General features: G+C 39.9%; 1 protein-coding gene across 10 annotated transcripts in view; it reads right to left on the bottom strand.

Moving 5' to 3' along the window:
* PEX5L (peroxisomal biogenesis factor 5 like) overlaps positions 1 to 24,182 on the bottom strand; it is a 235,470-nt gene that overhangs the window by 151,759 nt on the left and 59,529 nt on the right. For 7 of the 10 annotated variants that reach the window (XM_019794215.2, XM_034662449.1, XM_019794234.2 and 4 more), the window contains exon 2: positions 22,648 to 22,719. The exons of the other annotated variants lie outside the window; for them this stretch is intronic. In XM_019794215.2, the coding sequence (XP_019649774.1) occupies positions 22,648 to 22,719 (72 nt within the window). The remainder of the gene's footprint in view (positions 1 to 22,647; positions 22,720 to 24,182) is intronic. 10 annotated transcript variants of the gene reach the window in all.

The following is a 24,182-nucleotide window of genomic DNA, read 5'->3' as shown; positions in this document are numbered from 1 at the left end:
TCTTTTTCTTTTTTAAAGATTTTATTTATTTGAGAGAGAGATCACGAGCAGGGGGGAGGGGCAGAGAAAGAAGCAGGCTCTCCATTGAGAGGGAGCCCAACATGGGACTTGATCCCAGGTCCCCAGGATCATGACCTGAGCCAAAGGCAGACGCTTAACCCACTGAGCCACCCAGGTGCCCTCAGCAACGGTTTCAACGTGTAAAGAAGGGGCAGAAGCCCAGGGTGAGGTGAGCTGCAGCTGAGCCCAACTGCAGGCCCATTACATAAACCCCAGAATGCCTGGGGGTGGGGCCCCAGATCGCTATTTTTTTCAAAGTCCTCGCGTTGGCCCAGCGTGCGGCTCTGACTGAGAGCCTGGAGGCTAGAGGGTCTCCCACCAACATAGCTACAGCACCAGGAAGCCCTCAGTGAGCGAAGGCAGCTTTTGAGGGAGGGTTCAGGCTTTCCTGCACGCCAAGGGACCACCTCTAAATGTTATAAAAGAAAGCTGGGATATGCAGGGATTTTTGCAATGACAGAAAGAGAGGGATCAATGAGCAATATCTGATGTGTCTTATTAATTCTGAGGGCCAACGTCAGTAGCAGACGGTATGCATCAAGCAGTTACCGGCTGCGCAGGTTTTCACAGTATATGAGACATGGACCCCCCCTTCGGTAATTTTCTATTGAACGGGCGTTCTCACAACTAATGAGCAGGGCAGATGTGGCAAGTCCCTTACTGAAGCACTGGGAAAGTGTACTCGTCTGAGAAACTGGTAGTGTTCCTTCTCAGTTCTGCAGACTAGGTACATTCATCTATCAGAAGCAGGATTGCAATTATGAAGCATTTAAAAATGCTGTAAAAAAAGTTTAAATTTTGATTCTTAAACTTAAAAGGTAATAATAATTATTATAGTTGCCATTAATTGGCCATTTACTATGTGCCAAGGATACATTATTTCGAATTCTCAGGCCAACTACGTGAGGCAGGTATAACTATCCTCATTTTTAGCCAAAGAAAAAGAGTATTAGGGAGGTCAAGAAATTGTCCGTAATCACAGCTAGAGAGTCGCAGAGTTCTGATTAAAACCCGGGTATGTTTGAAAGGCTCATTCTGTTACAATAGCTTGATTCTCCAAAGCAAAGCAGAAACAGTGTAAAGATAGCACCAATATGGAGGAAATAATATTCTTTGTGGTTTCCAAACTGTTGACAATAACCATATTTTACATGTTATAATCAAAAGTTATTTTGAAAGAGGGAAAAGTGAAGCGTGAAAAAGAGGAATCAGAACTATTATTTAGAACACTGTTACTAATTAGATGCTTTGTCTTAATTAAAAAGCATTAACATCCGGGAATAAATAAAATGTGTTTGACTTTCCATAACTATGAATTTTATGGACTTATATTTCAAACAGGGGATCTGGAGGTGTGGTCCACATTTTCAAATTATGGTCTTTGCATTTGAGGCACCGACACCTCCTAAAGCTATTAAGTGATCAAACCTCGTAAAAGAAGTGGCAGCCTGAATCCTGAGGCGATCCTTACTTAGCAAATTGTCTTCCTTCCTGCAAGATTTCAGCTTGTGTTGAGTCTTTATCTAAAGCATCTGCCAAAAACAGCTCAGCTCCTCTCTCTCCTGTTTGACTGTGGTCAGCAAGGTGAGAAATTACAAGGGGGAAAATTACAATTTGGAAACGGGTACTGACAGGCTTGTCATGTCACCAGAGAAGATGAAGGAGAGACAAACAGGAACGCAGCTCAGGAGAAGCACCGTTAGGGCTGTAGAGCGAGGGAGAGAATTCGGGCTGGGGAGGGGGGAATGTCCTCCCTGCAGGAGGGACTGAGTCAGTCCTGGGAAATTAGAGATGATACTATCACTTTTATTTTATTTATTTATTTTTTTAAAGATTTTATTTTTTTTATTCATTCTACAGAGATAGAGACAGCCAGCGAGAGAGGGAACACAAGCAGGGAGAGTGGGAGAGGNATTTATTTTTTTAAAGATTTTATTTTTTTTATTCATTCTACAGGGATAGAGACAGCCAGCGAGAGAGGGAACACAAGCAGGGAGAGTGGGAGAGGAAGAAGCAGGCTCACAGCAGAGGAGCCTGACGTGGGGCTCGATCCCACAACGCCGGGATCACGCCCTGAGCCGAAGGCAGACGCTTAACCGCTGTACCACCCAGGCGCCCCGATACTATCACTTTTAAAACTGGGTAGGTGCAGGCGGTGTTTCTTTGCTTCTCCCTCAACCCCCCATCTCCAGGCAGCCACTGAAATTCCAAAGTCCCAGATAAACACGAGGAATGCCTACCTCAGATGTTCTCTCTATGGAAGCACAGGACTCGTTTATTAATCCAAAGCCGCTAAAGCTATTAATGCTCATTGTTACACGCACTTTTAACACAATTATATAAACCGTCAACTAAGAAGATTTTCAGACCATTTTTGCTGATGTTGGTTTTAAACACGAGCAATCAGTATATCTACATTCACGGGAAAAGACTTTAATAATATTTAATTAAAGGCCACACCAACAGCAAGCAGATCCCAGCTCTAATTTCATTGTGTCTCTTCTATTTACACGAAACACATGGCTCTCTCTGTAGCTGGTGTTTAGAACAGCATTATTTCTGGTCTGATTGATTGTATAGGTCTTTCCCATTCTTTTTTATTTTTAGTCAGTTTTGTAGTATTTTATTTTTAAAAATTGTTCTTGGAAGAATGAATGAGTTGCAAAATGCAGAGCTGAAAAGAACAGATAAGTAGTTTAAAAATCACTTATTCCAGCATCCAGAGATAATCACAGTTAATATTTTAGAACATTTCCTTAGAGTCTTTTTTGCTAATTACGTTTTAACAGCTGGATCTCTCCAAATTGTTGTCTTGCCTTTGTGTTTTGCTTAATATGTTGTATTTCTTTTCCATATCAGTATAAACTCTGTCAGCATGATTTCAAGTGAAGTATGTAGTATTCTCTAATATGGAACTACCAGAAGTTATTTCCTTTTTTTAAAATATGAAAGGCCAACCAATTGCTATCTTTTGCATTTAGAGCCCAGGAAGTCTCTACTTTCATATAACACATCTGGTAGAATTGCACAGAAAATTGGCCTGTGGTTGTTGTTGTCATTGTTGGTTTTTTTTAAAGATTTTATTTATTTATTTATTTGAGAGAGAGAGACAGAGCACGAGCAGGTGAGCAGCAGGCAGAGGGAGAGGCAGGCTCCTCACTGAGCAGGGAGCCCGATGAGGGCTCCATCCCAGGACATGGGACATGAGCCAAAGGCAGACGCTTTACCAACTGAGCCACTCAGGCGCCCCCAAACTTGGCCTGTGTTAATGCTGGACTGCTGTCTACAACGGGGAGTGTCATGTTTTGTTCCCAAGCACAAATAAAGAACCTGAGCGGCGGCGGCAGGTGTCCCTCTGACCCCACTACCACATGCTCCCTTCCTCAGGCAAAGCAAGACCTACTGAGTTCTCAAAGGCGGAAGGAATGGGTAGCTTCATTCCACCAGCAGGTTGTGGTCATGGACCAGGGATCTAAGGGAACAACAAGCATTTATTAAAAACCTACTGTGAGCAGGAGAGTGTTGAATGCTGGAAACACAAAGATGAATGAGATGCAGTTTCTTCCTCATTAGGCCTGGCAATGCTGGCCTAATCCATACAACTGGGGTTCACCTTCCTTTGCTCTGGGACCCTGTCTTCATCTGGCCTGAGACCTGACATCCCACCTACCACTGGCCAGCCTCCTTCCCTTCAGCCTTTGCTGAAGGTCTGCTGTAAATGGACAGACCCTGTCGTATTGGGAATCTGTGGCTGAGGCACCATGCGCTGCCTGAAATCCCACTTGCATCGCCCTGCCAGCCTCTCTAGGCTCGGGTCAGCTTTTGCTCCCTTCCTACTGCCCTCGGCGCTGGGGTCTCAGCAGGCCTCATAGTCAAACCTGCTGGACAATGAGGGCAGCCTTGTGAGAAGAGGCCTCTTTCCCGTCTTCTCATATATGCTCCTTGCTCTAGTAGCAGCTTCTGCGGGCCCATTACACACACCACATGGCAGTTAGCGCTACGAGGGCCGATGGAGGAGAAAAGGCTGGACTCCGCTGTCGCGGCACTGAGAATCTAGTTGAAGATATACCCGAACATGTGTAGGAAACAAAAGTAAAATCATGACAACATGCCCCTCACTGACATTGTATGTCCTGAGGGGTCAAAGTAAGCGAAGTGTGAGTGCAGGGGAGATTGAAGAACTCCTGATGAAGTGAGTGATAGTGAGGAAAGGCAGAGATGGGATTGGTGAGACACAGGCGAAGTGGCTTGGAGCAAAACGTGTGCTGGAGGCATAGGTGTGATGCCCAGTGGCAAAGGGTATCAGATGGCATTATAATTACTCATCCCACAAGATCCAAGTACTGTTGCCCTTTTCTTCGTTTAGAATACGCACAAGGGAGTCTATTTGCTTTTGTGCTGCTAAATGCTGAAGACTCTTACCACAGATACTTTGCATATTCCCTAGAAACAGTTCTTCCTGTTTCCCCCAAATGCTTAATTACACAATATCGAGCTTTGTGATTTTGTAAGATAAAATTGCTGACAAAAATCTGAAAAATGTATGATGTTATGCTTATTTTCTCTTGTCAGGTACTCGAGAGGTGAAATTTTTAATAGTTTTTGAATGACAATTATGAGTGAGGTTGCTAGTTTTCTACCCCATTATCCTTCTTCCTTAGTAACATGCTTTTTAGGTGGACACGTATCATGCAGAATAAATAACTCTGTATTTCTTAGGAGCTACCCCCTCCGGTAATCAGTTGTGACCATATGACTAAGTTCTGGGCAAAGAAATATACGCAAAAGGACTCTATGGAAATTCTGGAAGTCCCCTTAAAAGGTGAGGTGGATAAAAGAAAAGGAAGAAGGTAGAAAAAGGAGAGGTAGATGTTCCTTTGCCTTTCTCTCACCTCTGCTTGCTAGAACTCAGAGATGATTGATGGGGATTCAGCAGCCATTTTGGAATATGAGGAATAAGGCCTCTTTCAAGGTGTACCAGAGAAGAGAGAGAGAAGCAGCCCACATCCCTGATGACTTTGGGGTGCTCCTGGACCAGCCCTAAATAGTATTACTCCAGACTTCTGTTAACTTGGAGAGAAATAAACTTCTGCCTTTTAAAATCCACTTTGTTTAGGCATTAATTTCATAAATATACATAGAGCATATAATTCTCAAGAGCATGGACAATGTTTATGTTACCTGGTCCATGGTGGGGGTTCAATAATTTGTGATGACAATGATGAAATTAAAAGCAAAGAATAAAGTGGCTAAAACTGTGCACAGTTATTTTTATTTAAAGATTCTGTTGTTGATGCCATCCAAAGAATTTGTATGCTGGTGTAATCAAGGAGGTTTGCATTGTTTAATGAAAATCCTTGACCTATTTAACATTTAAAAATTCCATTTTGTTTTGTTTTGAGATGCAAGAAGACTGTATCGTTTATAAATGTCTTTAAGTTGGCTTCCATTGTGCTGTGAGAAATGTTTTGAAATGACCCATCCTCAGTGATGGACAGTGTGTGAGCTCTGAGAGTCTCAGCATGACTTGGGAAGGAAATGGTGGAATAATGTCAGGAAATCCATTCCACCAAATGTGAAGGAAGATGGTCTCTCTGTGGAAGAGATTCAAAAGCCCAACATGCAGCAAATCATGAAGGAACTGGAAGAGCTGGAAACCATGGTCAACCAACATGAATACAGTGAGAAAGTAAATGTTTGGCAGCCAATGAATAATGAAGCTAAAAGTGGGCAAGAGGCTCAAAGTATCCACACAGGTAAAATATTTTGTTTAGGTAACCCCCTTTGTCTACTTTAGTCTTCTGGAAAAATTACAGAAATTTTTAACTCTTGTGTTTCCCAACATTAGTTCTATAAACTTTTGCTGCTTCTTAAGTTCCAAAGAGATTTCTTTTTTGTTCTTTTGTACCTGCCTTGGATAGCTTTACTAACTTAAGATCTACAAGAACTAAACTCAGGAATTAACTTTCAGTGAAAAAAAAAATCTGCCATGAATATGGATGCTTTAGTGCTCAGAATGAAGAAAAGCCTGGTGAAATGAGCCATTTCTCCAGTACAGTTTGTCTTTGGGCCAATTATGAGTGAAATATAGACATAGTTATGTGCAAACTAGGAAGTAGGACACCGTATTTTTCATGTTTATTTGTTTCTTATGTTTCAGGAGAACCCTCTGTCTGTCCACGTCCGTTATTCAGCACTCAACTTCTAAAGAATCTCCAGAAAGGGACTGGCAATTCCCCAGCAGGTGACCAACAGGGGCTTTGCTTTGATCCTGACCCAGCCCCACCTTTCTCTTTGCTATTTGTGACTGTTTTTTTTTTTTTAAAGAAGGCTTTTTAATTTTAACTCCTAAGGGTGCTAGGCAATATATCTTAATTAAGGATCTGTGTCTTTGAATTAAACGAAAGGTGGTACTGTTTAATTTTCTTGATGGCTTATGGAAAGGCCGTTGGCAGGAAGAACGTGGGCTTTGGAGGCAGAGTTTATTTCAATTCCATTTTTGCTGCTTTACTAGTTACATCACTCTTTTTGGGTTTCTCAATCCTTCTGAGCTTTGGTTTTTTTTCCCATTCTGAAAAATTGGCATCATCATGATAATATCTGTCAGGCTGTTGTCTCGCACATAGTAGGTGCTTGACAATGTTAATTCCTTTCATTCTCACCCCCTCCACTACTCTTGTCATAACATAACTAAATCGGACTGTTGGGGTTTAAAGTTTGATCCAACCAATTCCAACAATCTCATCTACAATGCTTACGCACGTGTTTAAAATGACTCTGCACAAACTGAATTACCTAAATTTCTCTACACCCTTCCTTCCCTGTCCTCAGCTCTGGTCCCACTTTAAGTTTACGTATGTTCTTTTGGATTTTATTCCCCCCGATTCGGATAGGCTGGATGTTCTGTGGAAGCTGATGGCAGGTCTCATTTGTGATGTCAGAAGCAGATTTCTAAATGAGGAAAAAAAAAAATAAGAACTCACTCGTGATTACTAATCTGTTGTACCAGTGCACCCTGAAATAATTGTTCTGAAGGCAGCTTATTGATAAAGGGTTAAATTCCCTTCAAAGCTATACAGGGCAGTTCTAAATGTCAACTTAGTTTGTGAGAGGAAATTCTTTCTCTGGCACCTTGCTGATGCTAATTTGGTTTCTCTGGGTTTTGAAAGATATTATGTGAGTTTTCTGCTAAAGGCTCATTACGAATCTACATGCTTTTCATTTTTTTTTTTTTTAAAAAAAGAAGGCTGGGGGTTAAAATTAATCTGCAAGGCCTTTTTCTAGTCCTAGGGGACAGATAGTATATGTTGTTTTTACTTGAAATGTACTATTTCCTGACCACCCAATAAAGTTTAGAAGCCTCAGCATAAGTTTTGTTTTTCTAGGAGAAAAATTTTGTTCGTTTTAAAAAAACAAAATCAGTAATGGTGTTATTTCCTTAGAACTATCTGTTTATAACATAAATCTTTTCAAGACAGTTCAAAGACATAAATATGAAAACTTACCCACTTTTTCTTTCATTATGATTAGAGAGAAAATTATCAAAAGAATCACTCAAAAGGAAATGCAATATAATTCTATCACTTGTAAATTCATAAAATTTAGCCACATTGCCTCCCTCCCCAAGCATTACTGATCTAAAAGTAATAATCATGGATGTGTTCATTTTGCTACAGAGAATTTCATTTTTAAATTGCTCTGTAACACAAGAGGTCGATTCATAACCCAAGGGCATTCGTGAGTGGCTTCCTTACAGATGATACCGTCTTGGATTTATTCACAGGAAGTAATCCTCTTGAGTGGCTCAGATGATTATTTTTTAAGTTTTTGTTAAGAAATTCTCCCAGAATTCTTGTGAGATACAAGTAAGGAAAATATTATCACTTTGCTGATAGGAAAGTCAAGGCTTAGAGATTTGTTCAAGGTCAAATAGAAAGTCATCGGCAGAGCCAGGAACTTGAATCTTAGAATCCTCACTTGTATTTTAGCTCTGTTAATAGATTGAATAACTTCCTGCACCCCTTGCATCTGTAGAGTTTTGCATTTTAGGACCCTAGCAAAGATTTTTAAGTTTAGAATGCTTACAAAAAAGACCATATATTCTGAAATGCATTCATAATTATTTATTTTTATCATTGCCTTTCAATATGAAGAAGTCATAGGGCTTAATTCTGTAACCCAATTAGTGGCGTCCTTTCATATAAGTTGCTTAGACTTCACTTATGTGTCTTTAAGTCTATATATTTTTTGGGCATAGCAATATCCTAGTGGGCCCATACATCTGTGTCCTCAATCCATATGGTACCAAAGTAAAATATATCCCAAGTTATTTGTGGCTCTAACAATATTTATTCAATTTCCCTTCTCAGCAAACTTAAAAATTCATGCAAACCAAATTTATGCAAATCCATGTTTGTGATTTGGCTGTGGTCAGCCTCAGGAAGCAGAATCCCGTGTAACTGCCACGTAGGTTGTGATTTAAACCTGAGGTTTTATGAGAGCAGTGCAACATGCTTAGTGGTGCAGCAGGGATAGTAAAAGATGACACTGTGCAGATTCCCATAAACATCACACATAATTCATGGTAAATCAGTATCTGTCTAATCATAGTAATGTACAGGATTTTCTGGAAATCCCTTCCTTTCATTTTTTTTTGATAACCCGCATCCTGAAAGAAGAAGGGAATGTTGTGGANTTTTTTTTTTAACATTTTTTTTTAAGATTTTATTTTACTTATGTGACAGAGAGACAGCCAGCGAGAGAGGGAACACAGCAGGGGAGAGGGAGAGGAAGAAGCAGGCTCCTAGCCGAGGAGCCTGATGTGGGACTCGATCCCGGAACGCCGGGATCACGCCCTGAGCTGAAGGCAGTCGCTTTAACGACTGCGCCACCCAGGCGCCCCCCTTCCTTTCATTTTTATTTGATAACCCGCATCCTGAAAGAAGAAGGGAATGTTGTGGATGGTCACCACAGCACAAACCAGGGAAAGTCATGGGGAAAAAAATGCCTAAGGATCACCTTGAGACAATATAAGGCAACCAATAAAATGACATTTATAAAAACTAAATATCAAAGGGGAAAAGCGAGTATGGCTTAATGTTACATAAAGAAGCAGATACAAAACAATGCATACTGACTGCAACTCTGCAGAAAATGAAAATTATGCTTGTGACCATGCAAAAAATGAGAGACTATGCACAATGAAGAGTCCTTGGGAGCAGGGTGATACTTTCTATCTCGTCCAAAGTTTCCGAGGAGGGTTTGGTATAGTCGTGATAAGCATAGTAAGCAGGAAAAGGGACCCCGAGGATGACCATCAGCCCTCCAGCACTAACAGGGAAGCGTCGCAAGGCGAGGCTGGAGCACTGCTTTTGGGAGGATGCGGGGATCAGGAAGAGCTCAGAGGGGCAGAGGGGTTCTGGGTGAAAGTCCGAAGGGGTGGCAGACTATCAACCCTCAGATCACTTTTCCAAATGGGCATGCAAAGAAACTGCAGATCTCCCAGCAACTTGGGGTAAACTAGCTCTCCTGAACAGGTCAGCAGGGACTTCAGCCCGAGAAGAAAGGTCAGCCCCTGTAGGGCGGCTGTCGGAGTGACATTTCAGAGCACAGCAATCTACACCCATCACAGAAAGCTATTCAACAAATGCTAAAGTGACCAACTTTCTGGTTTTGTTCCAGGCATGGAATTTTTCAGATGTGGTGAGCTCTGAGATAACTCTAGACACAAAATAAGAATTTAACTTATCATGAGAAGCACTTCAGATGTGAGGACTTGAAACACATGTAGCAACCCAAATGCTGTATGTGCCTTTTACTGGTTCCCTTACAAGACGGTCTGGTCACCTGGCCCTGTCATTCAGCACAGTGCCGTGGCCCAGTGGCCCCAGAGGTGGGCATTTCTCCTAGGACTGGGCAACTGCCCCTTTTCATATGTTTGCTTTCGGGTATGTGTGATTACGGTTATGTATTCACAGTCTCTCTCAGTCATGCACATACTTATATATATATGCACACAAATGCTTTTGTTTTGAAGGGGGAATATTTCTTTTCCAATGTATACATCTTAATTTATTTATGCTTTTCTTCAACACATACGTCTTTCCTTTACAAATAGAAAGGCCTTCTCAGATTCTACCATGTTACACTATTTTTTCTAGCACAGACAAGATAGTATTGTTACTGATCTATCTAGCTAATGTCTCCCTAAACAGTCAGGAAAGCATGATGGAAAGATAAGTGAACCATGAACCCTGCATAGATTTTCTCCTTGAGGTTGTGCAATGTAGCAGCCTGTGTAAAACTGCCTATGCCTTAGTGTGATTCTGAAATGAGGATAACAGTACCTACATCATGGAGTTGTTGGGAGGATTAAATGAGTATATATATATATATATATATATATATATATATATATAGTGTTTACAACATGGTGTAGTACATAGTAAATGCTACGTAAAGTGTTTGTTATGGTTAATCTTTTTTTTAAAAGATTTTATTTATTTATTTGACAGAGAGAGAGGCAGCAAGAGAGGGAACACAAGCAGGGGGAGTGGGAGAGGAAGAAGCAGTCTCCCAGCAGAGCAGGGAGCCCGATGTGGGGCTCGATCCCAGGACCCTAGGATCATGACCTGAGCCGAAGGCAGACGCTTAATGACTGAGCCACCCAGGCATCCCTATTATTAATCTTTTAATAAAAGTGGTCTAAGATTAGAAATACTTTAGACACGATCAGGTTATTAAGATATAGTCTTGGTCTCCATCATTTATACTTCCTTTTCGTAACAACGTGGGTCACAGGATTGATTGTGTAGGTTCACTTTAATAAACGAGGCTAGGAGGGAACATTGAAATGTTAGGGACATTCAGATAAAGGACTTAAGATACTTGTCTTAACTTCCTTACTTTGTAGGGTTTGGAAATGAAAGTTTAATGTCTCTTCTAAAATCATAACTGATCCTTTCTTGACCCCACAATTCGAATAATCTAAAACCATGCTTCTCAAACTACAGGGTGCATAGAAATCCCCCGGAAAGCTTGTTAAAACAGATTTCTGGGTCCCACTCTCAGAAACGCTGATTCAGTCTGGGACTCAGAGTATAAATTTTTAACAAGCTCCACGTGATGCTGATACTGTTCATCCGTGAGCCTCTCTTTGAGTAGCTGGGCTCCAAAAAACATCTTTGGCCATTGTTCCTAAATCCCAAGTCCTGTCTTGGGAACATACTGAACGGTAGGAAAACTCTGGAACTCTTCCAGGACCATGACTAGGGAAACAACGCACATCTTAGAGTCCCAAAAGCTCCCTGGAAGTACTGGGTTCCAGCTCAGCTCAGAACTGGCACCATAAATGCCTACTGACAGAAGGTCCGCACTACACTGTTGGCTTCGTAAGGGCCATGAGTGTGTTTATGTCACCTGTGACCCAGCGTCTTGCAAACACCTAGCTAGAAATACATTGCCAGGAAGTTTCCGTGAAATAAATGAGTGAACTAAAAGGTTAGATCATTTCCACTGAAAAATGTATATATTTTAAAGCAGCATCCCATGTATCTTCCTCCAGAAGTTATTTTATCAAGTTACCTCATAATAGAGAAAAATAAATGACAATTTAATTTTGTTCATATAATTTATCTTAGAACGAATGTTTAAACTTATGATTCCCTGTTTAATTGTCTCCCATGAATACTGAAAGTTAAATGCAGCCAGCATCCCCTGAGCTGGTTCTGCTCTGCTTCCCTGCCTATCACATGGGGAGAAGGGACCTTGGGAAGAGGGCAGAATCAAGCCCCCAGTTTTTTAGAACCACAAAATGTATAAATGTACTAAACATAATTAAACATTTTTCCCTACAACAAAGCCCCCAAAAATACATAGCAAAATTGTTTAGATATCAAATTTCTATAAACAAAAGATTCTGAGGTTTTTCTGTTTCTCCATTTACTCCCTTGTCTCTTCAGAAATAGGCTTTACTTTAGTTTTTCATTTTTTCCCCCTCTTCCATCCCCCCCCCCATTTTTAGGGCTTAAGAAGTCCTCATCTACAGAGTGAAGAGAAACCTGTGCTTTCTCTCTCTCCTCTCTTAGCATTTGGCTTTGCAAAAGGGAAAGCCTCAATTGGAACCACGAGGAGGCCTCCTTCCCTGCAATCTACACCCTTTCACTCCTTTGGGATATATCAGAAGATTCGTGATACAGATTATATACATAGACACATATACAGGGCAAAGGCAAAAAGGGAGGAAGAACATTACATACTTGGGGTGCTTCAAGTTGTTCAGTATGAATGGGGCATGGACTGGAGGTGGCACTGAATGAAGACAACAGGGTAGTCAGGGGCTGAATGGCCTATGGTCTGGAAGTCCAACTGAAGAGTTGGCATTAATTACTTGGAGACGGTGAGAAGCATCGGTTCTCTCCAGTCTTGGGTGCCTACCACCTACGGGCTGCACTAAGCCAAACAGCATTGGAGTCCACGGGGCAAGTCTTGTGTGGCTACTGTGGTTCATAGACCCACAGAGAGATGATTTTAAATCAAGTTCCTTGGGGTCTGGGTGGAAGGATAAGACTGCTCATTCTTTTAGTGAAAAACAAATTGTTTCCCTTTTTAATAAAAGCAAAATTTCCAAGGTTTTCCATCTTTAGCATAAAATTGAAGAGTAAGCCTGTTCATGGGCTTCCATTTGTTTTATTCTGTACTAAACAACTTGATTAAAAAAATCCACCAATTGATGCACCACCATTCAGTAATTTTTTTTCAGAAACAATTCCCATAGTTCACAAATACATGCATCAATTTTGGGGGCACATTTAAAGTTTAAAAATAGAAGCTGAGATTCTAGGGGAGTGATAATTGGACAACCTTTGACTGGAAGAAAATGACTTCCATGCTTAATGTTTTTCTACAACAAGAATTCATTAATTATTCACAAATTATACAAATGAGATAATTTTGTTAGGAAAAAAGTGATGAATGAATGTTTTTTTCTATTCAGAACATCCAACACAAAGCCGAGATGGTACATTCTCTCACCATTTCTTTAATAAGTCACTTATTCATATATTTCAAGAATGAGATCATTTGGCAAAAAAAAAATATACAATGGTGAGGAATAAATAACAATTGTATTGAATGGTCATTTGTGTATGCATGTGTTTTTCCTAGATCATGAGACAGGAAGGAAGTGGTATTCACTATGACTGGGGGTAGACCATGTGAAAAATTAATGAGTTAAAATGGAAATGACAGAATTGCAGAGTTGTTTTGGAGAAAGAGAAGGAAGCAGTGGAGCATTAAAAAAAAAAAAAAGCAGGTTTGCAAGAACTGCGTTTCTGTCAAAGCTTATATATGCAGTGTCAGAATAAGAGACACATTCCAGAGGCAGGGATCAAAGAGTGGGGCTGAGCAGAAAGGAAAAGACAGGGTACTGGAAGGCCTGGATGGGAGAGAAGCAAAAACACAAGCACAGAAATGACAAGGTTGGGGCAGTGGCAGAGCACAGGCACCTGGGTCCAAAGTCAGAAGGGGAGGAAGAGAAAGTTAAGTTCTTAACTTTCTCTGCTGTTCTGACTTATCGAAATGAGAAAGAAAATTTTTTTTGTCTGGTCTGTCTGTTCCTTTGTTATCTTTATTTATCAGATTTTGAATATGTAACATAAATCATTTCAGTATAAATATTTCCACCCACAACTGGTTTTCCAAGCCCTTATGGCAACGGCCACTGGTCCACCCAGTAATCAGCGAGTCCACCTGCGGGGTTCGCTAGGCTGAAACACGGGCGGGCAGCGCATCTCAAAGAGGACGGCCTGCGAAGCTAGGTGTAGAACCATGGTCCCGGTCCACAACCGCACAGCCGTCTGAGAGGGGGAGGATAAAATGACGCAGGTGGAGAAGACCGCACAGGAGCTGCAGAAACTGACTGCTGCAGCATGGCGGAAACATTTTGCTCAGCTTGTCAGGAGTGTCTTAGGAGATACGAATTCCACTTTCAAAATCTTTAATACCGGTACGCTGATATAGACTAGGAAGTTGTCACAAAGTTGTGAGAACCTCTTTATGAAGTAGGAAGCATCTCATATAAACATCCTTTCACAAAAATCTATCAGACAAATGTAATAGATTAAAAACTGTGCACTTGAAATACTTCTGGCTTGCCTGATATATTTAACTGATCAGCAGGAGGGAATATAGAGGAAAGGATAAGCAGCTTAATTTAGGAATGCAGTTATAGGGATAGATGAATGAACCCAAGACTAAAGGCTGCACACCTGACTTCTATTTCCTATGATAGAAAATGATCTGGTGACTCAGTCAAGCTACCTCCCTACTCTGAAACTCATTTAACTTATTCTGATGGAATGAGACCAATATAATTAAATTTCTTAGTAGCAGCACCCTTCCATTGAACAAAACCTGTCTGTACACCTAGCGCCTGATTTGCTCTCCAAGGGGTGGTGCCTCATCACAGACAGTGTCACCCCCCAGCCCAATTCACAATGTCCAGAACAGGTCCCACAGAGCACAGTCTGAAAGCCACAGGATTCCATTATCTAAAGTTCCTAACAGCTCTGATGTCTATGGTTCTCCTGTGGGTCAGATGAACCTACTTAAAACACCACCAAAAACTCTACCAAAACCCCCAAACAAAACCAGAAACAAGCCAGTAAAAGCACAACAAATTCTTCCACATTGAAAGGCTGAATGCTTTCTTTTCAAGTTGTATTCCAAATGGCTGAGTCTGCTTTTAAATATTACCATCTCTGGCCGTTATTTTCATATATCACATCATTTTTACACTCAGCATGTCAGCTCATGTCATTTCAATTTTGCATTTATTTTCTCACTGGCTAAACATGCTGCCAGCACTTTTTCCCATTAGACTCAAAAGAAAAAAAATGGGCTATTTGAAAATAACTTAACATCTATATTTTTCCAACTTGAAAGTCCAGTTTTTTATCTCATGTCACATGTAATGAGCACATGCTATACATCAATACTTTAAAATAAAGATATGTGATACATACATATTTGTTGAACTTGAGGTGGTAATTCATGGCCTCTCTCTCGGTGATTATAGTTTTTAACCGACCCCTGTGATTTTCATGACTGTTTAGAACACTGGGGAAGATGGACTGGTAGAGGGAAGCTGGTGCTTGCTATTCAGCAATGCTGGTAACTTGTTTACTCACTGAGACGCAGGGGAAGGGGGCAAGAAAAGGTCGTAAAAGTCCCGAAAAGGCAGAAACATCAGGTTCAGGGAGGCTGGTTAATTTTCCTAAGGTAATAACACTGTCAGGTGACCATACCTGTTTTTATTCAGATTCAATTCAGATTCTTGTCTGTGAAAGCCTTGCTCTTACCACCGCGTAAGGACTTTGTTCTAGCCAATGTCCAATGCTTGCAGCGGCCCAGAAGCCAGCACCACTGAAAATGCGCCAGACTAGAGCACCTGAATGGCATCTTCCAGAAGGCATGCAGAATGCTAGTAATGCAGCAGGAAGAAGCAAAGTGAAAATGTGACGCAACAACCACCTAGACATCTGGGAAGCAGGAGCTGCCAGCAGAAAGAACATGAGACAAGGCAGTGGTGGCAGGACAAGGCTTTCCAGGGGGGGCATCCCCATCTGAGCCTCACAATAGACATCTGGTCTATTGCCAGCTGGTGTTATTCCATTTTATAGATGAAGAAATGGCAATTCGGAGAACTTAACTTGCTCACTCTAGTGTTTTCTGCTTCGTAAGTGGCAAAGCCAAGACTACAAAGTAGGACGACGGCCTCCTACTTCAGGTGTCTCTTGCTTGTCTCTGGGTCAGCCTGTAAGGACTGTCTAGATCTGCTGGCGTTCTACCTTCAGATCTCCGTAACACGTCAGAGGACTCTGAATGAAGCTGTTAAGTCTACCCTTTTGGCTTTTCCTAGAGTCCGAGGTGAAGCTTAAGGGAATTGGTACTACTGAATTGAAATGCACGAAGTTAAACAAACACAAATAAACTCACCATTGGGAGTTTACAAGGAAAAGATAAAGATATTTCGCCTTACCGTGCTTCCCCCCTCCCCTGCCAAATTACCAGTAACTCAGAACTATTTTTACACCTTCGGACAAAATTAGGAAATATTTAGCAATAACACACAGGGTGATCATGCCTCTATTCCAGTAATTTTTCTATTTAACCTAGTGGAAAAACTTGTCCCCCTCCTTGTACAATATTTATGATGATAAATAGCTTTGCAGCCGAGATGGCACTGATTGGACCACCGTAGTGAATCTTTGGTTACTGCAGTGCTGATTTCAGATAGACAGCAAATTTGAATAGCCTCAGTTCCTCTCTTCACAAATAAATATGTCTTATTTTCATTGAACCACTTCTCATCCATCAATCTTGCCTAGGGAAAATGCTAACGAGCCTATGTCTGCTCTGAGAGGAGTGAGGGCAACTGCAACTGCTTCGTCCTTTCAGACTCGGAGTATCCTGCTTCAGAATCTCCAGGTTGACCAGATGGTCTCTCTTCTGCAACTCTAGAGGGTTTCTGTTCTTGGTGACCAATACTGTCACCAAGAAGGTACTCCAGGAGAGTATTACACATGACACCAAGAGATAGGGTCTCATGCTTTATAAATCTCCTCAGAGGTAAACAGGATCCGAATTATATTTAAATTTAAGTCACCATATTGATATGGCAAAGAAAACACTGGCCAGATGGTGCTGATTACAAAGCAGTGTCACATAACATCCCCATCCCTTTACTATTTATGAGTCCAAGGCTCATGTCGGCTATTTAGATGGTGATATGACCACACTATCTGTTAATACCAAAGGTAAGTCAGGTATCCTTTCCCGCTCATCTGTTTTCCTCATTCTTCCATTTTTACTTCATGATGGCCTGTATCTTCCTCTTTAGGATTCATTCCCACAATGGCCACTAGGATAGAACTGCAATCCCCTCAAATGCTTCCGTGTTATTGAAAACACAGGGGGTGGCTATACTTTGTTTCTTCTTTTTCTTTAGAGAAAAATCACAGAAATTCTAGTTTCCATTGCTTTCTGCTCAGGCTTCTATAAATTTAAAAGGACACTCTCAGAAAGGTTTTGGGCTAAGAAAGGTATATGTTGTTCCTCTCCATGGTGCTTTTCATGGCTCTTCCCTGAGGAAGCTTTGTAGGGAAGGGAAGAGGGACTGGATGTTAACCACCTTTTAACTCTAATTCTGTATACATTTACTTTGAAGACATTCCTCTCCTAACAGAGCCATAGGGGCCAAGAGGGAAGTAAACAGTTAAGGAGTGTTTATGGAAAAGGTTATTCCTGTGGGGATTCAATAAATAAATATCGGCCAATTATGATACTTTCAGTATATGGTTATTTTATATAATTAGAACACTGGAGCAAAACAGCTTAAGAGGCACCCATGGGATGACCGGTGATGGGTAACTGTAGGGAGCTCTGTGGAGTCATAGAAAGAGCATTGGACTGAACACTGGGGGGGGGAAGGCTCTCTCTGTACCTAACCAGGATTCAGGGCAACTCGATTCACCTTTCTAGATCTCAATATTCCTCTTTGCTAAATTGCAAGGTAATAGGGACTNCCACCCATGGGATGACCAGTGATGGGTAACTGTAGGGAGCTCTGTGGAGTCATAGAAAGAGCATTGGACTGAACACTGGGGGGGAAGGCTCTCTCTGTACCTAACCAGAATTCAGGGCAACTCGATTCACCTTTCTAGATCTCAATATTCCTCTTTGCTAAATTGCAAGGTAATAGGGACTGAATGTGTCCCGTCCCGACAAATTCAAATGTTGAAGCCAAAGCCCCAGTGTGACTGTATTTGGAGATAGGGCCTTCGAGAAGATGGTAAAGGTTAAATGAGTCCGTAATGGTAGGGTCCTAAGAAGTGCAAGAAGCTCCAGAGCTCTTTCTCCAATATTGCCACAGTGAGAAGCTGCCTATCTACAAGCCCAGAAGAGAGCTTTCATCAGAAACCGGCCACACCAGCACCTTGATCTTGGACTTCCCAGCCTCCAGAACCATGAGAAATGTCTGTTGTTTGAGCCATCCAGTCTATGATAGTTCATACGGTGGGTAGAGCAGACTATTACGGTGGTTATGACTCACATAATGATTTACAGTTTATAAAGCACTTTTACAGATTTTATCTTCTCAGAGAAACTCTAGGAGATGGTAAGAGCAGAATATTATTTTACAAAAAGAAATACCCCAGACTGATTGAAGATCACCAGGGTACTGAGTAGAATTTAGTCAAACTGCAAATCTGGGTCTTAAAAAGCACCTCTGGGTATAAATGGCAGTGGTTTTCTTGTTTTCGGCATCATTTTGTTGGATGTCTATGAATTCTATCTAGTTTTTAGATTTCCAGGTAATGCTCAGTTGAAGAATGTCGAGTTTATCACAAATCATGTATATATTTTTTTCCTTTTAGAACTATAATAATCGTTTCCTTTGACCCAGTGGTTCTCAAAATATGGTCTGGGGCCAGCACTGGAAGCTAAGGATTTGGAAATGCAAATTCTTGGGCCCTACCCCTGACCTATAGAATCAGAAATTCTGGGGTGGCCCCCCTCCCTGTCCTGAAACCTATGTTCTAACAATCCCTCCAGGGGATTCTGAGGCTGCTAGGAATTGAGAACCACTGCTCTGATCTCTGTACACTTGTTCCCCTTGTAACTGGCTGACATTTGACATTTCTCCACCTTACCACAGTGAAGGATATGCAGCTGCAATTCTGAGTCCTATAACCAACTAGATCCATGACATACTGTTAAAACCACTTTTGAAATGTTTGAACCATGTGAGTGTATCCTTCATATAATTATAATATTCCATAATTTTGTGTTACCCTTTGTTACATACATCCTTTAAGTTAACTTAGAATTCGAAAACATTTTAGAAGAAAAGTCATCGTGGTCCAGCATATTATAAACCTTGAACTAAGTTGACTCTATTCTAATTAAAAATAGTAATTTAAAACAGAATGAATTTATTATTTAAAGTAGATAATGTTTTTAATCCCTTACTCAAGGTACTTGACCATCTACTCCCCCACTCCCATCCCTAAAATCTCAGTAACTTTAAAAGGAAATTAATTTGTACATGAAATCTATTTCTAAGCGAGATTCACCCCCTCTCCAATCAGGAAAGAACATTTCAATGAATAATAAAAATGACCTGAAATTTATATTTAAAATTTCTCTTCTAATATTTATTCTGGAAAGCCAAATACACAATTTATTAATTATATATATTATAATTATATGTAATAATTGTATAGTTAAATACCATATTATAAAAATAATGAAATATATATATATATTTATGTCAAATGTCTGGGGTTTAAAGGCACTAAGATTTTAATCTAATATGCTTCCTTTGATAGCTTTCCTGTGCTTGAAGTCTGAAAACTCTAGGGATTTCTGGTGGAAAATATGGACTCCAATGCCAATGTCATTCATCTATATTTAAATGACTATATATGCGTGTGCAAATGTGTGATTATACATGGCACCTGTTACCTTAGGACGTTAGCACTAATCTATGAATTCTCTAGAACACTTTCCTATGAATTTCAAATGAATTTTGTAATAACATTCGACAAAGAGAGAAGCACAATATTGCCTTTTAAGAATAAAAACTTATACATTTTCAAAATCAACTTTCCTCACGTAGAAATAACATAGAAATCACCTTTTACCCCCTTGAATGGAGCGGCCAGCGAGAACAAAATCCACATACTCTGTGCTGCTTCTGTTATTAATTTGGTTATATAAGCAAAACTGTGAACTTTCTGTGGAAGTACAAGTCTTGCAAATCACACAACTGATAAAACGGCATATAGCTTGCACAGCATTCGTACGACAGTTTCTGAACGACAGATTTAATGAGATTAGTAGACTTCTGCCCAGCACAGCACTCCAACTATTTTATTTATCTTCTCTAGATTTTCTTTTGGCAGCACTTAACTGAAAAAGCTATTTGCAATTATATGAAGATTGACTCACAAATATCTACCATGTCTCTAAAAAGATATGGAAAGAATTAAACTGAACATAAAGATTCCTCCCCCAAAATATAATATCTATGAAATGAAGCAATAGTAAACAAACGTTTTACACACATAAACACAACACTTTTAATGACGTTCTCTTAAGTGTAGAAAGAACTTTTTGTAGTATTATCAAGACTAATTAGAGTGTTATCCTAAATATTTTACTTCGAGTATCAACACTGTTATTGTTTTAACCTAAGATTTGCTTATGACATCACCAGCAAGTAAACCTTCCCCAAAAGGAAGGACTAGTCTTACTGCCAACAGCAAACACGAAAGCCAACTCCTATTCATAATGACTCGTCTTTTAAAACGTGTTTTGACATGAATGACTCAGCAAAGCTGGGTCACTGCCAACGGGTGCCAACGGGTGCCAACTGGTGCAGTGGCCCTGGGGGAAACGTGATTAACTACAGAGGCAAACGATGACTGGGCAACTCAAGTCCTCCCTTCTTTGATCCAGGTAAGAAAACCATTATTTTCTGAAACAGAAGGAAAGCTGGTTCTCTTAACAGTTATTAAAACGTGTATGGGGACAACAACATAAATGTGAAAGCTACCATGAGAAAAAAAGAACAATGACTCCTTTGGGCTTTCAATGCCAAAGATCTCAATGTATACTTTTATGGTTTTCTGTATCCCAAAATTTAGTTAAAACAAAAAAAGCTTTAGAAAAAAAAAAGCAAGCAGCCTTTGAGGGTAGGATGATATTATGAAAGTACAAAAAACTTCTACACGATTAAGGGAGAAATAAAAAAATTGCTTTTCATTTTAATAGAGAAATGGATAGGTATATGTGCTCTCCTAATATACTCAATTGTATTTTACTAGTTCATTCACTGGGTGGGTCCCATCCTTCAATGAGAAAGCCAGTCTGGGGATAGGATCTGTGAGAGACGGAGATCTTGTGCCCCAAGTAATTAATCTGGCATAGTTAAAATGATAGCTGATAGCCCAGCAGAGCACATGAGCTCCAGCTCCACTGATCTTATTAACTAAACTGACAATCCGGCACTAAGTAGAAATACAGGGCCAAATTCCTCATCGACCTCTGCCCCCGGCCCCCACCCCCCACCCCAATTCACTCAGGAGCAGGCGAGTGAAGATAAGGCAAGAAAAAAGAATTCATGGGGCGCCTGGGTGGCACAGCGGTTAAGCGTCTGCCTTCGGCTCAGGGCGTGATCCCGGCGTTATGGGATCGAGCCCCACATCAGGCTCCTCTGCTATGAGACTGCTTCTTCCTCTCCCACTCCCCCTGCTCGTGTACCCTCTCTCACTGGCTGTCTCTATCTCTGTCAAATAAATAATAAAATCTTTAAAAAAAAAAAAAGAAAAAAGAATTCAAAGGCAGTTTGAGTGGATACTGTAAGATCAATCTATTTTGTACCTCTGGGGAGATGCTGTGTTCGGTGAGTTTTCCCCCAGAAGACCACTTCAGTTACCTCAGTTATTCCAGACCTAAGAAGCAGGTCTCTAACTCAACTATTTCTGATTGCTCTCTTCTGATGGTTATTTTTCTTTTTTTCAGAAATATACACAATGGCTCCTTTAATACAATCGTCATGATGCGAAACAAACGATTACGAGATTATCCAAATTCCACTTGCCTTTCTTTTTTTTCTTTTTTTATTTTAATGTTTTTTTATTATATTATGTTAGTCACCACTTGCCTTTCTGTAACTTGCTGACAGCTTTCTTTCTAACCTCTTCATCTACTCAGACTCCTTTGAATTATTTCTCAGTCTCCACCTGAGCTGACATCACCCTCAGAATCAGTGCCACTCACACATTAAATAGATGTGCAGTTATCTTGTCTCCTTGATAATTAACAAAGACGTTAAGGACTAATGCCAATTCAGTGGCATTAGTTGGATACCTTCCATTACCTGATATCATTGTTTATGGTCTATTAAGCAGTTTTCATTTCACCTTATGGGCCCATATAAAATCCAAGCTAGCTGTTTCTCAAATTACAGGCAGTATTAAAGAACATTAAGTAGCTTCTTCTTTTATATTTTCTAAATAATCTCTAAATTCATGGCAGGTATTCTGATATATATTGATGTATATTGGACAATATATATGTTTTCAGCTTCCCAGTATTTTTAGTCTTTTACCCCTCTCCCCTTAAAGCATACTCATTGTTTTTACACTAATGGTAGCTTTCCCACTTTCAAAATAACATACTTTCTGATTCTTGTTTAATTTTTTTTTCTAACCAAATTATCATTGTATTGATTCATTTTTCACTGGGGCATATAATTTTCCAAAAGTTCTCTGATCTTGTTCTGCTTTATTTTTCATCATTCTTACATACAGAACATGCATGTTGACAGCATGCAGAAGTCAGTGGGTCTGAGGAATCATATGGGGAAGCTTAGCTGTTCTCAAAATCTATCTTGTTATGCAGGCCTCCGCTGGACAGGCTAATAATACAGCCACCAGGGCAGGACTGAACACTCAAAGGGCTTTAGCTGTCAAAGATCTACAGTGGGACAGTAGAAAACGTATGGAAGCATTCACTTACCTGCTTTTGATCAACAATTATTTCGAGGTCTTCATCACTGCTTAGTTTTCCATATCCTTTTTCTTTACTTTTCTTGTGAAAGAATAATTTTAAATGATCATTTAGTTTCTTTCCATTAATAAGGTTAACTCCCACTTAATACTGCTTAAAGATAAAAGTCTTTACTTAGCCTTGTTCACTAGTCATAATACATCATTCTTTATGTCAGTCTCTCACGGACAACAGCAAATGTTTTGTTGTTAAAATGCTGGCCTATAATGAACTCATCAAGTATTTCTGCTTAGCCTCTTCCATCCAAATTATACCTTTAATCCTTTTCTGAATATCGTTATGCTTTTTTCCAGTTTTGTAGTTTCAAAACAGATTTGAGCTAGATAAACAATTCCCTTAAGAGTCCCAGCCCATTTTTCTTAAAGACTGAAACTGCATTTAGTAATTATAGTATGCTTAAGACTTCAACTATTAAAAGCTTATTTTAATCCCTTTTATATTTTAAAGAATAACACAAGCATTATACAACTCAGATAACGAATCTTCAGATTCTCTACATTTGCTTATAAATCTGATGAAAATTAACACTGGAAAAAACAACTCAAGTAATTTTTAAAAGATGAGTAAAATAATTTTCAAAATTAGGTAGTTTGAAAAGTTGGAAGAATACAGACCATTTTTTAAAAATGCACTTATTGGCATTTTGTCTTTTTTCTCACCCCCCCAACCTCCTGTGACCAATCCCCATCTACCTTCCCCATAGCAAAAATTGTAAAGTTAGAAAAGGTCATAGATCATTTTAACCATTTCACTCTAGTGTTACAGGAGAAAAATAATACGTCTGAGTCTTTTTTTTTTTCTTTCTCCTAATGCACTGGCTGATAGGAATACCAGAAATGACAGGTTCCTTCTTCATAATTTCAGAAATCACAGTACCTCTGTAGAGGACCAGTAAGAGAAGGAAAATGAAATTCACTACATACTTAGCTGTNCTTTCTCCTAATGCACTGGCTGATAGGAATACCAGAAATGACAGGTTCCTTCTTCATAACTTCAGAAATCACAGTACCTCTGTAGAGGACCAGTAAGAGAAGGAAAATGAAATTCACTACATACTTAGCTGTAGTCCAAGGTTGTTATTTAAAAACAAAACAATCTTTGCTTTAGGTATTAACTATATCAACGAGAATTAAGGGAACTAAGAAATATTTGTTTGCATCTATTATGCCATGTCAGGATCCCTTGAGGGAAGAACTACAGCCTTCAGTGAACAGACGTAAATCTTCTTTACCTTGTGGGACACAATTCTTCCTCCCCAATAAACATATCTCCTATTTTTGTGGGTTTTTTTGTAATAAAGAGATTTCTGAATCTTCAAGTATTAGGATGCATAAATAAAATCTGAATTCTCATTCATATATTAATGAATTTAGCCACTTAGAACAGAACAGATGGCCACAGTATTTCTCTCTATTATTCTTCTCCTCGTTTGAGGTGCCATTTCAGGATTGACGGAAAACAAAAAGAACAGGGTTGGTTTCATT

The sequence above is a fragment of the Ailuropoda melanoleuca genome, chromosome 1, assembly GCF_002007445.2.
Source record: "Ailuropoda melanoleuca isolate Jingjing chromosome 1, ASM200744v2, whole genome shotgun sequence".
Lineage (NCBI taxonomy): Eukaryota > Metazoa > Chordata > Mammalia > Carnivora > Ursidae > Ailuropoda > Ailuropoda melanoleuca.
Note: the sequence above shows the minus strand (reverse complement) of the source record. Positions and strands in the feature narration are given on the sequence as shown.